Source organism: Tachysurus vachellii, chromosome 3, assembly GCF_030014155.1.
Source record: "Tachysurus vachellii isolate PV-2020 chromosome 3, HZAU_Pvac_v1, whole genome shotgun sequence".
In the NCBI taxonomy this organism is placed as follows: Eukaryota; Metazoa; Chordata; class Actinopteri; order Siluriformes; family Bagridae; genus Tachysurus; species Tachysurus vachellii.
The window spans coordinates 34,255,671-34,275,670 of NC_083462.1; the positions used below are offsets into that span (position 1 = coordinate 34,255,671).

At 40.2% G+C, this 20,000-nt stretch overlaps 1 protein-coding gene across 1 annotated transcript in view; it reads left to right on the forward strand.

Annotated features, from left to right (window-relative positions):
• The first annotated feature begins 8,744 nt into the window (after positions 1–8,744).
• Positions 8,745–20,000, forward strand: part of atf6 (activating transcription factor 6) — a 40,217-nt gene continuing 28,961 nt past the window's right edge. The window contains exons 1-6 of the mRNA XM_060866929.1: positions 8,745–8,988; positions 10,537–10,610; positions 11,584–11,671; positions 11,760–11,857; positions 14,167–14,293; positions 14,830–15,021. Coding sequence (XP_060722912.1) covers positions 8,880–8,988; positions 10,537–10,610; positions 11,584–11,671; positions 11,760–11,857; positions 14,167–14,293; positions 14,830–15,021 — 688 coding nt within the window. The 5' untranslated portion in view covers positions 8,745–8,879. The remainder of the gene's footprint in view (positions 8,989–10,536; positions 10,611–11,583; positions 11,672–11,759; positions 11,858–14,166; positions 14,294–14,829; positions 15,022–20,000) is intronic.

The window sequence follows — 20,000 nt, forward strand, 5'->3', positions numbered from 1 at the left end:
ATACATCTGTTGGCAAATCCTAACCGTAGATCCTTTCTTAAGTCTTCTCTCTCTCTCTCTCTCTCTCTCTCTCTCTCCCTCTCTCTCTCTCTCTCTCTCTCTCTCTCCCTCTCTCTGGGACAGAGTAAAGTCCTGGTGTTGCCTCTTTTCTCTCCATCTGCCCTCCTTCTCCATACTCCATCTTCATCACACTGTATAAAGCATTAACCCACCCACCCCTCCTCTAGATCTCCAGCCCGTCCTCCCCCCGCACACATGTAGAGATAATAAGTCATCACTCCTCTATGGACGCTTTGGTGAGACAATGTTGAACAACAAGGTTCAGCATCATCAATCTCGCAGCATATCCATCACCCAACAATGGACATAATAAGAAGAGGACTCTGTTTCTGAGGACTCTGTTTCTGAGGACTCTGTTAGTATACTTTCTTCTATTTTCCCCTCTTTCTCTCCCCCCCCGGTCAATTGTAATTAGACATACTCCCATAAGTCGAAACATGGGCCTGATTCCAATTTCATTCAATTTACTCAGTAGCATCTAACCTATATTGAGTAAATTAATTAAATGAACAATACAGATTCTGTTCATTTCACTTAATTATTCTCCTATTAGATCTAACATCAGCTAGAGTCTTTCACAAGTAACTGTAGTTAGAACAATCCTGACAACATGTAATGTACACACTTACGTAAGAGCACAGAAATGGAAAATCACTGCCATTGTGTCATTTACTCTTAATGGCTCTTGTTCTAATGGAGAGCTCTGTTACTGTCTGTGATGAACTTTACTGAATACAGTTTCTCTGGAAGGATCTACTGTATATAGAGTCATGTACACGCTTCTTTCATAAAATAACCAGATTATACTTTGAGGGACATTTTTGATAGTACCTGTCCTTACATTTTTTGAAGTACATGTCAATTAACACCAGGAATATTCTGCCTGACTGTTCACGATCAATCCTGTAGGAACAGAATCCTGGTAATTTGACAATGTTATGTCATCTAAAGCAGAAAATGGGCCCTATGATCTTAATCATCTATTTAATATTGAATTTTCTGGTTGTCTCAGAGCAGCACACCACCTTACAGCACTTTGTCACACAGGCATGCCTCTTTATTTATTTTTTACATGTAAAAAACTGCAATTTTAAATATATGAGAATAAGAGCGAGATGAACATTATCATTATTTCCAAAAGGTCAGAATGTTTGGGGTATTAATGTTTTGCGTATAAAACCTGAAAAACTCCTCCAAACATGTGCAAGCTGAAATTTGTTGTAATCTGTACCGGATTTCTGTGAAGCTGCTTTGTGACAATTTTCACAATTTAACAGGAGGATTGTGTGGTGTTTTTTTTCACACAAGCCTGTCTGGTCTGTTTTGCATGTTTGCCTTAATGAATATGCAATTTGGAGCATTCTAATGTGCAGAATACAGGGCGGTGTCTATGCAATAGTCACATTTAGTGACCATTATGTGATTTACTGCAAACTGAAGTGACTGAATTATTGTGCACATAAATAAACAGAAAGGCAAGTGCTAATATTTGTCAACTTAATAAAGAGTTCAGGAAGAAGAAGAAGAAGAAGAAGAAGAAGACTCTATCCACTTGTAATGAGATTTCTTAACTGTAAAATTGGTTGTATAATTCTCATGTGAAATTCTTTATTCCGTCATGTGGTTTGGGCCACAAATTAATTTCAATAATAAAAGTAAAAATATGACCAAGCTGCATGCAGACATGGTGAACTTAAGGAGATGGTTCCTACAGCAACCAGACAGTGGGCAGGTAGATAAAGTCCTGTAAATCCAAACAAATGTTTAGGTTGACGTCTTGGTGTTACATTAACTTGTTAATCCTCAGACTGTCTCCATCTGTGAGTCAGTGGAGTTTAAGCACGGTTAAAATGCTGAATCTGGTTTAAGATACCAGATCAGATACCTCAGTGTGCGTTGTTAACATTGATCACAAAAATGGAGTAAAGTACATATTCTAAAACATATCCTTAAGAGGGACAGAATAAAAAAACAGGAACACACAGGAGTACAAATGCATAAGCCCTTGAGAACATACCCCTAATTACAAACTTATCATACAAGTCAAGAAATGTCAGAAACAGACACGGGCAAACAGGATATAGATAAACACACCTAGTGAGAAGTATTAACACAGGTAATTGCGGTTTGCTGGTTTACATACAGAGACCATAGCTCATCCTTATTCCATGCACAGTCATAATCAAACTCTAACACATCTTTACTGCCAGTGTCTGACTCTGAGTAGCTTTTGTTTGTTCATGTTTTGCATATTGCTTCACTGATACTGAGTGGTTTACAAATTCAAGCAACATTTTTGAAAAAAAAAGCCAGTGGTCTAAGGAAAGACTGCCTTCTGCACAGGACAGATATTTAGAATGGATGCATATTGTGTTGATGTGTGCATTTTATTTTACATTCGTTGGGTTGTGGACTGTTTTGCTTAGACCTCCATGCATTTGATCGCGTGTAGCAGGGTGGGGCAGTTGTCCCTACTTCTGCCCAGGTGCCCTGGATTTTACTAATCCATTCCTGTACCTAATAAACAGGATACACAGGAATGTGATACAGGTTTCTGTGTTTCTTTGTCTTTCCCTTTTACTTCACTCTGGGTGTTCAGTTCTTCAAAAAATCTGGTCATTCCGTTTTTAGCCTTATATCAGCTTCAACACACTGATAAAGCTTAAAGTGTGTACATGTGTATGTAATCATCTGCCTCCCTGTTCCTGCTGATTCCTCTCAACCATGACAACAATTCAGCTAGATATTATCTACGCAAAAGTAACAACCTTTCAAGAACCAGACACCAGATATTCCACATAATACCTAACAACATGACAAATAAGTCATTGTGTTGAATCTCAGAGGAAATGTATGACAGTTAGAATATGGCCTAGTGGCTAAATAACCTGGAACAAAAACACATTAGAAACATTTTGGTGGAAAAACAGTAAAGCTTTGCTACGATGAAGCATGATGCAGAGAAATGCAGCAGATTTACATTTATAAGTATTATACAGTACAGAATAAGTATTATACAGTGATGTATAAGTATTATACAGTGATGTATAAGTATTATACAGTGATGTATAAGTATTATACAGTACAGAATAAGTATTATACAGTGAAGTATAAGTATTATACAGTACAGAATAAGTATTATACAGTGATGTATAAGTATTATACAGTACAGAATAAGTATTATACAGTGAAGTATAAGTATTATACAGTACAGAATAAGTATTATACAGTACAGAATAAGTATTATACAGTGATGTATAAGTATTATACAGTACAGAATAAGTATTATACAGTACAGAATAAGTATTATACAGTGATGTATAAGTATTATACAGTACAGAATAAGTATTATACAGTGACGTATAAGTATTATACAGTACAGAATAAGTATTATACAGTGAAGTATAAGTATTATACAATACACACCTTTATCCAGAGCAACCTACAGAAGAACTTCATAAAAAACACAACCTCATGCTAGCACAGACAGCTCAGGGTCTAAAAGCACTATTAAGCTGAAGCTCTTCAAACACTCTGAAGAGTTTCTACAAGTTTGTACAACAACAAATAGAGTACAGGTGTGTGAACTGTGACACGCAGATGACTTACAGCATAACGTATAGTATGACGTATAGCAGAGGTTTTTCTGAGACCACCTCAGGTTAAGCTGACCCTGATCTGAGAGACCCAATGAGATTAAGACCAGAACCACCTGCTCCTGATCTTTTACACCCAGCAACATCACTCATCAGTTTGACATTAAAGAATCATAACAGAATCTAAGAATATCCCTCATAAGAGCAAGCTGGCACATGGTACGTGTGAGCTGTAGCCAGGCTATCTTTATATCTAGACTGTGTGTGATGGCAAAAAACAAACAGAACCATTAATGTACCATGAGCTTCAAACACATGAGGAACAAGTGTTGCATCTCAATACAATTACAATGACAAATATTTAATTATCCTATTTCATTTATTTTAAGTAATGTTTAAATATTTAGTCTGGCATCTAGTTTCCCTGTTGTTTAACAATTTTTAACATTCTATTAGTTATTAGTTATTTATAATACAAAACAACTGCAACTGGAATAATTGAAGCAATTTTGTTGGCCAGTGTTGTTGAAGTACTGACCATGACCAAGCCTTCTAAAGAGCTAATAATGACCTAATTTATTGTGTTAACAGTACCATATCATCATATTGCCATATCTATGACTATGACACACACAGAATGAAAAAGAATACAAACAATGTATTTTAAGTAGCAAATAATAAAGTATAGGACCACAGAAACAGGGCATTTTGGAAAATATAAAAATGTTTTTACAGGCCAGATTTATGTCCCCTGCGCTACTGTTTTCACGTATCAGTTTGTCAGAAATGCAGACGTGTGCAGGTTGACATATTTTTATTAATCAGGGAATCAGACAAGAACAAGATTCAAGGTAAAGTCATCAATACACAACATGAGCAGGGCTAGAAAACCAGATATATGTGACCAAGAGTAAAAGACTTGGTAATGACTGGTGAAAAACAACACGTGGTGTATAGTTCACAGATGTGTGTGTAAACTGTAAATGTGGCTGTGGTGGTTACTGAGTCCCGGTTTTTTACCTACAGAAACAGGAGAACTTCCTATAGGAAGCCTGGAACAAGTTTAAACGTATTATTATTTACTGTTCAATGTAGTAAATATTTTGAAAGAAATTTTTTAATTAATTTTTTTTGTTTTTTGTAAAAAGACAAGGGATGTTCCTCCAAGTTTCATTAAGCCAGTCTGTACAAGCTTCTAGCCTGTTCTTTGCTGACAGGAGTGAATTCTGATGTGATTCTCTGCTGATGGAGCTCATCTACCTCAAGGCTTGATGAGATGTGCTTTCTGAGATTTTCTGCTCACACTAATAGTTACTATTGTCTGCTCGATCCACTCTGGTTGTTCTTCTCAGACATCTCTCATCAATAAGACCTTTCTGCATGCAGAACTGCCAGAACTGCCCACGAGATCAGCAGTTTCTTAATACACAACAGTCCATCACCTACCAACAACCCAATCACATTTTTACAGTTATACATTGTGTTGCTACCAGTTGATAACTGCAAATGGTAAACAAGATAAAGTGCAAATAAATAAAGTGAAAGTCCTTCCAAACCAACATTATTAAGAGTATAAAAGATAATATTTGTTGGTCTATAAACACTCACTCACTCACTCATCTTCTACCGCTTATCCGAACTACCTCGGGTCACGGGGAGCCTGTGCCTATCTCAGGCGTCATCGGGCATCAAGGCAGGATACACCAGGGACGGAGTGCCAACCCATCACAGGGCACACACACACTCTCATTCACTCACGCAATCACACACTACGGACAATTTTCCAGAGATGCCAATCAACCTACCATGCATGTCTTTGGACCGGGGGAGGAAACCGGAGTACCCGGAGGAAACCCCCGAGGCACGGGGAGAACATGCAAACTCCACACACACAAGGCGGAGGCGGGGTCTATAAACAGTCCAGATTAATTTAGATTCAATATATTAATGCATATGAACAGAGTCAATCCTGACCTCCCTGACATCAAACTTGAAGAGAACACAAGTTTACCTGATTGCTGTTCTCGCATTTCACTCTCATTTTGTTCCTTTTTTTTCTTTTCATGGCCAGCTAGATAGCTCCGCTTCATATTGTCATCTACACAGTAAACATTAACATGCGCTGTAAAATGAGGCAGGAGGAGGCGGGGCCTTGCGTAATTTGCGGGGCCCTACGCAACTTGCGTAATGAGCATATAGGGCCGATGGGCTCTGCATATGAATGTATTTAAGAAAAGTAAAGTGATCTTGAAATGCAAGAATCATCACCAAATTGCTTCTGGATAACTGGGAGAACTTGCTCTTGCAAAATGTTTTGATACCAGTGATTTGGGGCAGAATTGTGAACCCACTTCCTTGAATAAAAAGCAACCCTAAATAAGGATGGTTTCAGGATGCTTTACTGGTAGCTGGTAGCGTCCACCTTTTCTTCTCCAGACAATGATTTTCCTGATATCCTAAACAGTCAGAATGGAGAAGAACTTTGTACCAGTCTTCTGCTGTTCAATCTTCAGTCTTTTCTCCAAAATTTCTGTCTGTTTGGCTATAAGAGAAGTTACTTCTTTACTGCCCTTCATGAAACCAGGCCATTGTCCAAAGGTCTTTGCCACACTGTGCATGCAGAAGCACTCATACCCACCGAGCAAGCTCTGCTGATGCTGACATGATTCCACAGCTGACTCCCCAGCCCAGGATGGTCCTGGCCCTCTAGGAGGTCCTGGAAATGTCTTTACTACAGCTGAAACTCTCTTGAAGTTCTATTTGGAAATTTGCACAATTTTCATTTTCATGTAATGGCATTTTGATGCAGTGATTATGGCTGCATGTCTTTTTTTGGAGGCAACCATTGCTAACACAAGAAAACAATGACTAGCACTTCTGTCCTCTTTTATAGTGCTCAGTCTGCTCTGTTAATCTAATCAGAATGATAGGGTGATTTAACCTGATGACAAATCATTTACACTTCCCTGAATGCTAATGATATTATTAGTGAAATGATGTTAGCGTCCATTTGTGCATTTTTTTGTCCAATGAAGCTTTTTGCAATTATTTAAAATGCAATTGCAATACAACTAGTATGATAAATATGTGGTATCTGACAAAGACTTTACATGCAGATCCTAAAGTACTGTAAGTAAGTACTGTAAGTGCAGATTTGTTTGTCCAGTTAATTGCATGAACATCCAGCAGAAAGAGGACACTGCTATTAGTGAACACAGTTAGCATGAAGGAGTGAACTTGATCTGTAGCAGTGTTTATGTAGGTGGTTCCTGTCACAGTAACATTCACATGAATGCAGGACAAGAGGTTTTCCAGCAGAACATTACCCAGAGCATCAAATGGACTCTGCAGGCTCGCCTTCTGCCCATAGTGCGTCCTGGTGTCATCGCTTCCACAGGTAAATGACACACAGACCTGGCTGTCCACATGACGTAAATTAAAATGTGATTCATTAGACCAGGCCTCCTTTTTCCATTGCACCATGGTCCAATTCTGATGTTCACATGCCCGTTGTAGTTGATTTCAGGAGTCAGCACGATAACTCTGACCGCTCTGCAGCTCCACAGCTCCACATACTGTAATGCTCCCACAGCATTCATTCACTTATTCAGCTATTTCTGCTACAGTTGCATTTCCGTAATCAATAAGCCTTGAGCACGTCGTCAATTCAACGGTTGTCTTTCCTTGAACTACCTTCATTTTCATTGTCTTGTATAGTCTGTATTTGTCTAGTATAGTATAGTGTTATTTATATCTGTACTTTTAAGAGTCACAAACAGCTGGAACCAAATTCCTTGTGTGTGTCAACACACTTGGCCAATAAACCTGATTCTGATTCTGATTTTGGATCAGTAAATCCAACCTCTTAGAAAAACAGAATTAGAATTAAACAGTTTCAGTAGTGATTGAAAGTATGTGAAGCCTTTAGAATCACCTAAATGACCTAAAACAGAAATCGCAAAAGAAGACAAAGACAACCAAATGAGACAAAAATACAATATTTGGTCATTTATTTATTGAGGAAAATGATCCGATATTAAAATATTATTACATTCAATAATATCTGTGAGTGGCAAAATGATGTGAGCTTCTATGGTTAACATTTAATTCAAAGGTAAAATTAAAGTCATGTATTTTCAGTCAGAGGGTTGAAAATCAGATGTGAGTAAGTGCCCTGTTTTATATAGAGAACAGAGACAGATCAAAGTCTGATCTCCACAAAACAGCTGTGGAATTGAATCATGACACACAGAGATTTCTGAAAACTTTAGAAAAATGCTTGTGAACTCCAACAATCTACAGTCAGACAGATGTCAAAAAATGTCTTGTAGATGGATGAGACCAAGAATATTTTGGATTAAATGAGTAGAACTAAGAAGAAAGACCAACACTGCATTTCAGCAAAAGAACAGTGAAGTCTGATTTATACCTGCACAAATTTCAGAACATTTGTCTGTGGATTGAATCTCAAGAAAAAGGGGATCAAGCAGCAAGACAACGTTCTCAAGCACACAATTCATTCTAGCAAAGAATAGTTAGATTTTTGTAAAGAATAAAATTATTGTGACCAAGTCAATGTAATTAATCTAAAAGAAATGTAGCAGAAGGACCTTGAAGCATGTGGTTTATATGACAAAACCCACCAACATCCCAGCGCTGAAGCTTACCAGAAATGTTTAGTTGCAGTTATTGGGATCACAGGTTCACAAAACTTTAATAAATATGTAAGTATAATATTTGTGTCTCATTTGTGCACAAAATTGAACAAACTGCTCTGTAACAATTACCTTGACCAAAGAATCTATTAAAATTTCCAACTAAAAATCTAATTAAAGAATTGATAACAACTGTTACTGTTACATATAGAAATCACCCAATAATTTCATGGTCAAACCTTTTGATCTGACCGTTTTAAAGTTGTTGGACACGGAAAGTCGAACAGAAGCAGATTCCTTAAACATAACGTGTTTACAAGTCTGAGACAGTCCGAGTTACAGCTGAACAAAAAGCTCCTCACTGCCATCTTACGGCATGTTTAACGCGTTAAACAGCATGAGCCTCTTCGGTACCCGTAGAGCTACAGTAAAGTCAGACGTGTACGTAAAGTGGAAACGATACTCGAACCGGAATTGTGTTGAACAGCGCTGAGATGGACACCGATTTTTAACCGTGTTTAATTCCGATTTTCTCACTTATACATGTCACTAATGTCTTTAAGGAACTATGTCGAAAGAGTTGTTGTTGAACGTCGAAGATCCTTCGCGATTTATAACTCCTACAGCGATGAGTAACGACACTGGGAACATGTCCATCGATCAGGACGGAGAGTGGGGTAAACAAACTGATCTAATAACATCTAATAACATCTAATAACATCTAATAACATCTAACATCTAATAACATCTACTAACATCTAATAACATCTAATAACATCTACTAACATCTAACATCTACTCACATCTACTAACATCTAATAACATCTAACATCTAATAACATCTAATAACATCTAATAACATCTAATAACATCTACTCACATCTACTCACATCTAACATCTACTAACATCTAATAACATCTAATAACATCTACTCACATCTACTAACATCTACTCACATCTAATAACATCTAATAACATCTACTCACATCTACTAACATCTACTCACATCTAATAACATCTAATAACATCTACTAACATCTAACATCTACTAACATCTAACATCTACTAACATCTAATAACATCTACTCACATCTACTAACATCTACTAACATCTAACATCTACTCACATTTACTCACATCTACTAACATCTACTAACATCTACTCACATCTACTAACATCTAATAACATCTAATAACATCTAACATCTCATCACATCTACTAACATCTACTAACATCTAATAACATCTAACATCTCATCACATCTCATCACATCTACTCACATCTACTCACATCTACTAACATCTACTAACATCTACTAACATCTCATCACATCTACTAACATCTAACATCTCATCACATCTCCTAACATCTACTAACATCTCATTATATATCCTAACATCTCATAATGTCTCATAACATCTACTAACATCTCATCACATCTACTAACATCTACTAACATCTCATCACATCTACTAACATCTCATAACGTCTCATTACATCTTATAACGTCTCATCATTTCTCTTAACATCTCATAACGTCTCATCATATATCCTAACGTCTCATAACATCTCATCATTTCTCATAACATCTAATGTCTCATAACGTCTCATCATATAGCCTAACGTCTCATAACATCTCATCATTTCTCATAACATCTCATGTCTCATAACGTCTCATCATTTCTCCTAACATCTCATACCGTGTCATAACATCTCCTAACATCTCACATCTTACACTTCCTAACTGCTTTACCCCAGGTTTCTACAAACACTCTTGTTCTCTACTATTATTTGTACAGGCATTTATTTACTAATCGCTTGTATTTGTTGACATAATAAATAATAAGTAAATTAAAGGACATATAAGTGTGTTTTTACTCAGTAAAGAAAAGTGTATGATCACTGATGTAGTCTTCTGAGATTTATGATTAATGGAGAAAAGTGTGACATTATCCAGGAATGTCGTTCTTCTGAAAGCTTTAATTGTGTAATAACCATCAGTTCACTGTCTCACTGTTAATGTACATGTCAGCAAGGCTTCTGTTCACAAAGCTCATTGTACGTTTTGCTTTGGAGAGATATTTATATCTTTTGGAAGAAGTAAAAATTCATTGTACATAGGTTCTGACTCTGGGAAGGATTGATTTTTTTTTAATTATTATTATTATTTTTAATACTTGTTCCCTTTTATCATCAGCATCTCATTGTCCTTTTCTTGTGTAGATATCAGTTTGTTTGATGAGTTAGACGGCCTGGGAGATGCGGAAGAGTTGCTGCAGGCTCTCTCAAACGGCTATGTAAGTCAAGTCAAATCAGCCCCACACTCACACACACACACACACACACACACACACGCACACACACATTTCTATATTACTTTATTGCAAGAATTTTTGTAGAACAGTTGTAGAACAATAAGTCACAGCAGGACGTCACACAATCTGTAGTTATTTTAAGATCTTAAAAGATCTTATTTTAAGATCTTATTTGAATGAGGGTGGAATGTTGGTCCCCTAAAAGGGTCTGATTAATTTGCTATTAGACATTTATTAAATATTATAACGGCAAGCATTACAATTACATACATTATGAACTAAAGCTGTGAAAACGTCTGTAAATGAAATGAGAGCAGTCTATAGGGTGACGGTGAGAAATCTCTCTCTTGATCTCTCACTTCTCACAGCATTTATCTGACCTGAGTTCTTCAGATGAAATCTTCAGGACTATATTGACACGATTTGATTGACCTGGATGAACGTAAACCTTCACAGATGTTAACATTCACGTGATTGTAAAGGATGATTAAACTTCCTCTGTGCCACTTTCTGATCTGAGCAGAACAGTGTGTAATGATGCCTTTTACATGTAAACATGTAGATCATATTTCTCTTTCCTGTCACTATAGAAACACTTGGGGGAAAGAGATCGCACAGACAGCCTGAATAAAACAGAAGCAGACAATAAACCCTATTTAATGGACAATAAAATATTCTGATTATGGAATTTAACGATGAATCATCCCTTCAAATTTTGATTAGAGTAAATAAATGCAAATTACACGATTATATATTAAATGATTAATTCAGCAGAAAAGCACTTACATCCATGTCTCCAGCTCTTTTTCTGTCTTCAGTCACTAATTATTAGATCTCCTCAGCTATAGTTTTGGTGTTACTGATTTTCTTGCTGCACACATTTAATACTTGGACACAGCATGGAGGTTTTTCTCCTGGATGCTGAAAAGAGCTGAAGTTGTGTGTGTTTTTACAGATGGCCGGTGCTGCCGATCTTGACTTAGACATGGATCTACCTGTCTGGAGCTCTGACATGTGGCCAGACACCAGCAGCATGTGTACAGGTCGATTTTCTGCTCTCTGATTTTATGATATTTTATTTCCTGTCTGTGGTGTTATTGTGATCTGTCATGTATTTGTTTTAACCTGCAGATGGAGACATTTCAACAGAATCCCTCTCTCCAGCACACACACTCATTTCAGTCTCCTCACCCGCATCAACCGAGGCATCTTCACCCTGTTCTCTACTTGTAAGCAGACATACTGTGTGTGTGTGTGTGTGTGTATTTGGGTATAACTTAGATTTACAGTGGATATGCGCAAAGAAGAATGATTATATCTGCGTGTTTTCAGTCAGAGTTAGTTTTAAGTCTCTCTGTATTGTTCATTGTGTCCATTTGCATCTTATTTGTTTTGGAAATTTTGTTGTCATACTTGTTTGGTGTGTGTGTGTGTGTGTGTGTGTGTGTGTGTGTGTGTGTGAGCGTTCACATAGTAGTCATTAAAATGAATCTCAGTGTGTGCAGGATGACAGGAGTGTTGTGATGAAGGGTGTGGGGGTAATTAAACTATTATGTGGCTGTAAGAATGATCAGGACGTGCTGCAAGCTGATGAAACTCCTCAGTCAGATTATTTAACTGAGGTTTTTTAGAGCTTCTAAGTCTCTATCAATGAATACATTAAAACTTGTTCCCTATTTATTATATTATTATTATTATTAATTATTAATTATTATTAATGCTGTGACTAATAAATAAAAAGAAAATCCTCTGTAACACAGAGTAATGTATAATCATCTGGGGGTTATGAGGTTATCTATAAGGAGAGAATTATCTAACCTATTGCACTCATTAACAGTCTGATGTAAAGCTGTTACGTAAGACATTGAGATATTTCAGTAAAGTACAAGCTGCTTTTTTACTCCTCCACTGCTAATATTCTCAGGCGGTCTGTACGTCTATCTGCCCAATCTGTATGCTTTCATTCGTGTGCTGTCTTAAGAACGAGTTTGTTTAGAATGTATTCTGTGAGGAAAAACATGGTGTACGGTGTCAGGCTGTTATGAGGAAAATAATCAACTTTGTGGCAGTTAACCCACTTTATACTGGACAGGATCACAACATCCAAACTTTGATGACCACGGGTGACCAGAGGGTGCACTATATTTTCCACAGCAGTGACAGTGATGTGGTGATGCCCCCAAGCGGGGTGTGAAGGGTGTGACGGTACATAACCAGTTAACAGCAGCCTGAGTCTCAAACTGAGCCCATGAAAATAGTGAGCAGTAACTAATACTGTACACCGGAAAGGTGCAGTCAATAATAGTACACGAATTGCAAAAAAAAAATTGCTAGTCCTGATTAAAAAAATGCACATAGCAGCAGAAGTGTATAGCTGGTAACTGCAGCTTTACAGTAAATAAAAACGGCTCATATTGTCAAAAAGTGTACATGATTGAGGAAACACATAATTAGCAAGACTGAGAAATAATGAAGATTGACCTTTCACAGCTGTCCTGAGAATAAGCATTAACATGTCCAGATGGTGTGTGTGTGTGTGTGTGTGTGTGTGTGTGTGTGTGTGTGTGTGTGTGTGTGTGTGTGAGAGAGAGAGAGAGAGAGAGCGTGCTAACGAGCTCATCTTAGTTATCCCTCAAGTCACCTTGCTCACTAGTCTCATTGTAAGAGGAAGTGACAGCCTGCTGACAGCTCTGTGTACTGTTCCAACCCACAGCCAGTGTATCACTAATGAACATCACTGAGGTAACAGTCTTCCCCTCACCCTGCCGTCTGTACCTACAGTGATGCTCTGAGCGCCTGAGAGCTCACGTCTGTCAAACAGCTGCTTAGATTGTCGTACAGAAATGCATGCTCACCATCAGAGCTTTGTCAACATGGATTGTAAGATTAGGCTTTATAGAATAATGGAATAATGGCCATCTTTGGCTTGATCATTAGGGATCTACATCTTGAAGACGCTTTGTGACAAAATTTATGGTTAGAATGCTATTCAGATATCAGGCTTTTGTTTGCACATACAGTGATATGTGTAATTACAGTATTATCTAAAAGAGTTTAAACAGATTAACTTCTGTCTCCATGCAGAAAGGCGATTGGTTAAAGGTCATAGCAGGAGAAACATCTTATTTCCAAAATCAGACTTGAGTCATAGAGCTGCAGCAGCTACATAAGGAACATCTTGCTCCTGCATGTCATAGTGACAGAACTGTGTAGATCTCCACATGGACTCTCATTGAAAGCACAACAGAACCATTTTTATAAAACCTCAGAACCCCTTTTAAAAAAATTAGTTATAAAACCACGAGTGTGTAATTGAGCTCCTCATCTGTGTCATTTGGAGCTTTCGGTCTAGATGTTTCTCTACCATGAGTCCTGTTCCATCAGTGATCTAACACTTCCTGTTAGATTCTTTTAACTGTCTCACCTGTGTGTGTATGTATGTTGAATCGCACTAGAGCGAGAGGACTTTTATTGTGAATTCCTGCAGTCTCAATGCTGTATTTGTTTATTTTGCTCAGTTTTTTTTCTGTCCTCACAGGATGAAGCTCTGTCTCCGCTCTCCACCCAGTCGCAGCACTCTCCACTCTCCACCTGCTCAGACTATAGCGGCTCTGTTGAACCACCTCCTGAGAAGAAGCCAGTCAGGAAGACCAATCAGATAAAAGGTGAAAACACTCAGCCAACCGCTGTGCTGGATACCGACACTTTTATGTCATTCACTGACTGTTGTGCACACACAAACACACACACACACACACACACACAAAAACACACACACAAACACACACAAACACACACAAAAACACACACACAAAAACACACAAACACACACAAAAACACACACACAAACACACACAAAAACACACACACACACACACACACACAAACACACACACACACACAAAAACACACACACAAACACACACAAAAACACACACACACACACACACACACACAAACACAAACACACAAAAACACACACACAAACACACACACACACACACACACACACACACACACACAAAAACACACACACAAACACACACACACACACACACACCAAATTTATCCTGCTTTCCTGAATTCATGGGCACTGAAGCACAGTGTAGTGCATTTATTTAGAATGATGTGTCATTTTGCTTTATCCACTGAGAATGATATTAGTGTTCAGTTGGCGTTTTTTTATTTCTTGTCTTTATAGCTAAACCTGTTATGAGACCCATTCAGCTGAGCCCTAAAGTCTCCATTCAGCCTAAGCCACTCATCACAGCCCTGCCCATCACTCAGACTGCAGCCTTGCAGACCAAAACCATCATCATCCAGCCAGTGCAGGCTACCATAGTGCCGGTGGTCAAACCCGCACCGGTCACCATTCAGCCGGCTCCCCCTGCAGGTCAGAAAGCATTTAGTCACTCAAATCATTCTGGTGAAAACATCCTCATCTGTGAAAGTGGTGTTTAAAGCAGCCTTTTCTTAGCTGCAACACATCTATTTTAATAATCATTTAGCAATAAATATTAATGTTTCCATTATTTGAACCTAAAGGTTCGCATTTACCCGCTACAGTAAGTGCATTATATACAACCAGAAGTTAAATCCTATGTGTGTGTGTGTGTGTGTGTGTGTGTGTGTCTGTGTGGGTGTGTCTGTCTGTGTGGGTGTGTCTGTCTGTGTGGGTGTGTCTGTCTGTGTGGGTGTGTCTGTCTGTGTGTGTGTGTCTGTCTGTGTGTGTGTGTCTGTCTGTGTGGGTGTGTCTGTCTGTGTGTGTGTGTCTGTCTGTGTGGGTGTGTCTGTCTGTGTGGGTGTGTCTGTCTGTGTGGGTGTGTCTGTCTGTGTGGGTGTGTCTGTCTGTGTGTCCGTGTCTGTCTGTGTGTCCGTGTCTGTCTGTGTGTGTGTTTGTGTGTCTGTCTGTGTGTCCGTGTCTGTCTGTGTGTGTGTCTGTCTGTGTGTGTGTCTGTCTGTGTGTGTGTTTGTGTGTCTGTCTGTGTGTCCGTGTCTGTCTGTGTGTGTTTGTGTCTGTCTGTGTGTGTCTGTCTGTGTGTGTGTCTGTCTGTGTGTGTGTCTGTCTGTGTGTGTGTCTGTCTGTGTGTCTGTCTGTGTGTCCGTGTCTGTCTGTGTGTCCGTGTCTGTCTGTGTGTCCGTGTCTGTCTGTGTGTCCGTGTCTGTCTGTGTGTCCGTGTCCGTCTGTGTGTTTGTGTGTCTGTCTGTGTGTGTTTGTGTCTGTCTGTGTGTGTGTTTGTGTGTCTGTCTGTGTGTCCGTGTCTGTCTGTGTGTTTGTGTGTCTGTGTGTGTGTGTGTCTGTCTGTGTGTGTGTCTGTCTGTGTGTGTGTCTGTCTGTGTGTGTGTTTGTGTGTCTGTCTGTGTGTCCTTGTGTGTCTGTCTGTGTGTCCGTGTCTGTCTGTGTGTGTGATTGTGTCTGTCTGTGTGTCCGTGTCTGTCTGTGTGTCCGTGTCTGTCTGTGTGTCCGTGTCTGTCTGTGTGTGTGTCTGTCTGTGTGTGTGTCTGTCTGTGTGTCCGTGTCTGTCTGTGTGTCCGTGTCTGTCTGTCTGCATCTCTGTCTTCATCTCGGTCTGTCTGTGTTTCTGTCTGTGTTTCTGTATGAGTATGTGTGTGTCTTTGCTTCTTATAAGTGTGTGTAAGTGACCTTATCTGTAAGTGTCTGTGTGTGTGTCTGTCTGTGTGGGTGTGTCTGTCTGTGTGGGTGTGTCTGTCTGTGTGGGTGTGTCTGTCTGTGTGTCCGTGTCTGTCTGTGTGTCCGTGTCTGTCTGTGTGTGTGTCTGTCTGTGTGTGTGTCTGTCTGTGTGTGTGTCTGTCTGTGTGTCCGTGTCTGTCTGTGTGTCCGTGTCTGTCTGTGTGTGTGTCTGTCTGTGTCCGTGTCTGTCTGTGTGTGTCTGTCTGTGTGTCCGTGTCTGTCTGTGTGTCCGTGTCTGTCTGTGTGTCTGTGTCTGTCTGTGTGTCCGTGTCTGTCTGTGTGTGTGTCTGTCTGTGTGTCCGTGTCTGTCTGTGTGTGTGTGTCTGTCTGTGTGTGTGTCTGTCTGTGTGTGTGTCTGTCTGTGTGTGTGTCTGTCTGTGTGTGTGTCTGTCTGTGTGTGTGTCTGTCTGTGTGTCCGTGTCTGTCTGTGTGTCCGTGTCTGTCTGTGTGTGTGTCTGTCTGTGTGTGTGTCTGTCTGTGTGTCCGTGTCTGTCTGTCTGCATCTCTGTCTTCATCTCGGTCTGTCTGTGTTTCTGTCTGTGTTTCTGTATGAGTATGTGTGTGTCTTTGCTTCTTATAAGTGTGTGTAAGTGACCTTATCTGTAAGTGTCTGTGTGTGTGTCTGTCTGTGTGTGTGTCTGTCTGTGTGTGTGTCTGTCTGTGTGTGTGTTTGTGTGTCTGTCTGTGTGTCCTTGTGTGTCTGTCTGTGTGTCCGTGTCTGTCTGTGTGTGTGTGTGTATCTGTCTGTGTGTCCGTATCTGTCTGTGTCCGTATCTGTCTGTGTCCGTATCTGTCTGTGTCCGTATCTGTCTGTGTCCGTATCTGTCTGTGTCCGTATCTGTCTGTGTCCGTATCTGTCTGTGTCCGTATCTGTCTGTGTCCGTATCTGTCTGTGTGTGAATCTGTCTGTGTGTGTATCTGTCTGTGTGTCCGTGTCTGTCTGTGTGTCCGTGTCTGTCTGTGTGTGTGTCTGTCTGTGTGTGTGTCTGTCTGTGTGTGTGTCTGTCTGTGTGTCCGTGTCTGTCTGTGTGTTTGTGTGTCTGTGTGTGTGTGTGTCTGTCTGTGTGTGTGTCTGTCTGTGTGTGTGTCTGTCTGTGTGTGTGTTTGTGTGTCTGTCTGTGTGTCCTTGTGTGTCTGTCTGTGTGTCCGTGTCTGTCTGTGTGTGTGATTGTGTCTGTCTGTGTGTCCGTGTCTGTCTGTGTGTCCGTGTCTGTCTGTGTGTCCGTGTCTGTCTGTGTGTGTGTCTGTCTGTGTGTGTGTCTGTCTGTGTGTCCGTGTCTGTCTGTGTGTCCGTGTCTGTCTGTCTGCATCTCTGTCTTCATCTCGGTCTGTCTGTGTTTCTGTCTGTGTTTCTGTATGAGTATGTGTGTGTCTTTGCTTCTTATAAGTGTGTGTAAGTGACCTTATCTGTAAGTGTCTGTGTGTGTGTCTGTCTGTGTGGGTGTGTCTGTCTGTGTGGGTGTGTCTGTCTGTGTGGGTGTGTCTGTCTGTGTGTCCGTGTCTGTCTGTGTGTCCGTGTCTGTCTGTGTGTGTGTCTGTCTGTGTGTGTGTCTGTCTGTGTGTGTGTCTGTCTGTGTGTCCGTGTCTGTCTGTGTGTCCGTGTCTGTCTGTGTGTGTGTCTGTCTGTGTCCGTGTCTGTCTGTGTGTGTCTGTCTGTGTGTCCGTGTCTGTCTGTGTGTCCGTGTCTGTCTGTGTGTCTGTGTCTGTCTGTGTGTCCGTGTCTGTCTGTGTGTGTGTCTGTCTGTGTGTCCGTGTCTGTCTGTGTGTGTGTGTCTGTCTGTGTGTGTGTCTGTCTGTGTGTGTGTCTGTCTGTGTGTGTGTCTGTCTGTGTGTGTGTCTGTCTGTGTGTCCGTGTCTGTCTGTGTGTCCGTGTCTGTCTGTGTGTGTGTCTGTCTGTGTGTGTGTCTGTCTGTGTGTCCGTGTCTGTCTGTGTGTCCGTGTCTGTCTGTGTGTGTGTCTGTCTGTGTGTGTGTCTGTCTGTGTGTGTGTCTGTCTGTGTGTCCGTGTCTGTCTGTCTGCATCTCTGTCTTCATCTCGGTCTGTCTGTGTTTCTGTCTGTGTTTCTGTATGAGTATGTGTGTGTCTTTGCTTCTTATAAGTGTGTGTAAGTGACCTTATCTGTAAGTGTCTGTGTGTGTGTCTGTCTGTGTGTGTCTGTCTGTGTGTGTGTTTGTGTGTCTGTCTGTGTGTCCTTGTGTGTCTGTCTGTGTGTCCGTGTCTGTCTGTGTGTGTGTTTGTGTCTGTCTGTGTGTCCGTGTCTGTCTGTGTGTCCGTGTCTGTCTGTGTGTCCGTATCTGTCTGTGTGTCCGTGTCTGTCTGTGTGTGTGTCTGTCTGTGTGTGTGTCTGTCTGTGTGTGTGTCTGTCTGTGTGTGTGTCTGTCTGTGTGTCCGTGTCTGTCTGTGTGTCCGTGTCTGTCTGTGTGTGTGTCTGTCTGTGTGTGTGTCTGTCTGTGTGTCCGTGTCTGTCTGTGTGTCCGTGTCTGTCTGTGTGTGTGTCTGTCTGTGTGTGTGTCTGTCTGTGTGTGTGTCTGTCTGTGTGTGTGTCTGTCTGTGTGTCCGTGTCTGTCTGTGTGTCCGTGTCTGTCTGTGTGTCCGTGTCTGTCTGTGTGTCCGTGTCTGTCTGTGTGTCCGTCTGTCCGTGTGTGTGTCTGTCTGTGTGTCCGTGTCTGTCTGTGTGTCCGTGTCTGTCTGTGTGTCCGTGTCTGTCTGTCTTCATCTCGGTCTGTCTGTGTTTCTGTCTGTGTTTCTGTATGAGTATGTGTGTGTCTTTGCTTCTTATAAGTGTGTGTAAGTGACCTTATAACAGGAGTAAAAGCATACACATGTGAACACCCAGAAACACTGCTGAAAAAGATGAGTGCTGTTAAGCTGCACTAAATCTCATTTTAGAGTTTTACAGATTGTGAGAAATCTGCTACTGAAAAGCAACATTCACCAATTTTAACCCATATTTTATGTAAAAATATCCAACAGTGGTGACAGTTGTTTCTGACATTTTTTGTCGGATATTGTACACTATATGTAGTGCACTATGTTGGCTGTGCTGAGCAGACAGCACTAATGTCCCTGTAGTATTGTTAATTGTGTCTGTTTAATTTTAGGGCTCATAGTTGTGCTGTCGTGATATTCACTAACCTGAAAACATTTAGAATTTATTTGTCCATATTGTGCAGCTCTGATTTTTTGTCTGATTATTCTACTATACATGTCAAGCTTCAGCTGGGATTTCTGTAGCGTTACAGTGTGATGCTCACAAGCAAACTCTGATCTGATGCTGGTGTCAGACACCGTCTTGAGATTTCTCAACGTATTGAGCTTTATAGTTGTAATAAAATTTATTCAAACCCCACTGCAAATGTTTATTGTCAAAATGTACAGCCTTTCAGCTGTTTGCAGGAAACAAATCAAACAAAAGCAACTGAAGTAGCTTCTTAATTCTTCGAGTGGTTTTTCCCAAATTCAACTGATAAAGCAACTTTCTCAAAAGTCTCAAAATGATTCAGTTCCCTGAATAGAATCTCACAGAAGCACAAATATGGAAAGCAGTGGTTGTCTCAAGCACCTGATGCAACTGAGCAAGGGCTTCATTAGTTCACCTGGTGTGTTTGAGCTAGAAACATGAAATAACTAAACTGACTAGAGGCCGAGCGTCACATTTGACTACATGCTGAAAATATGGA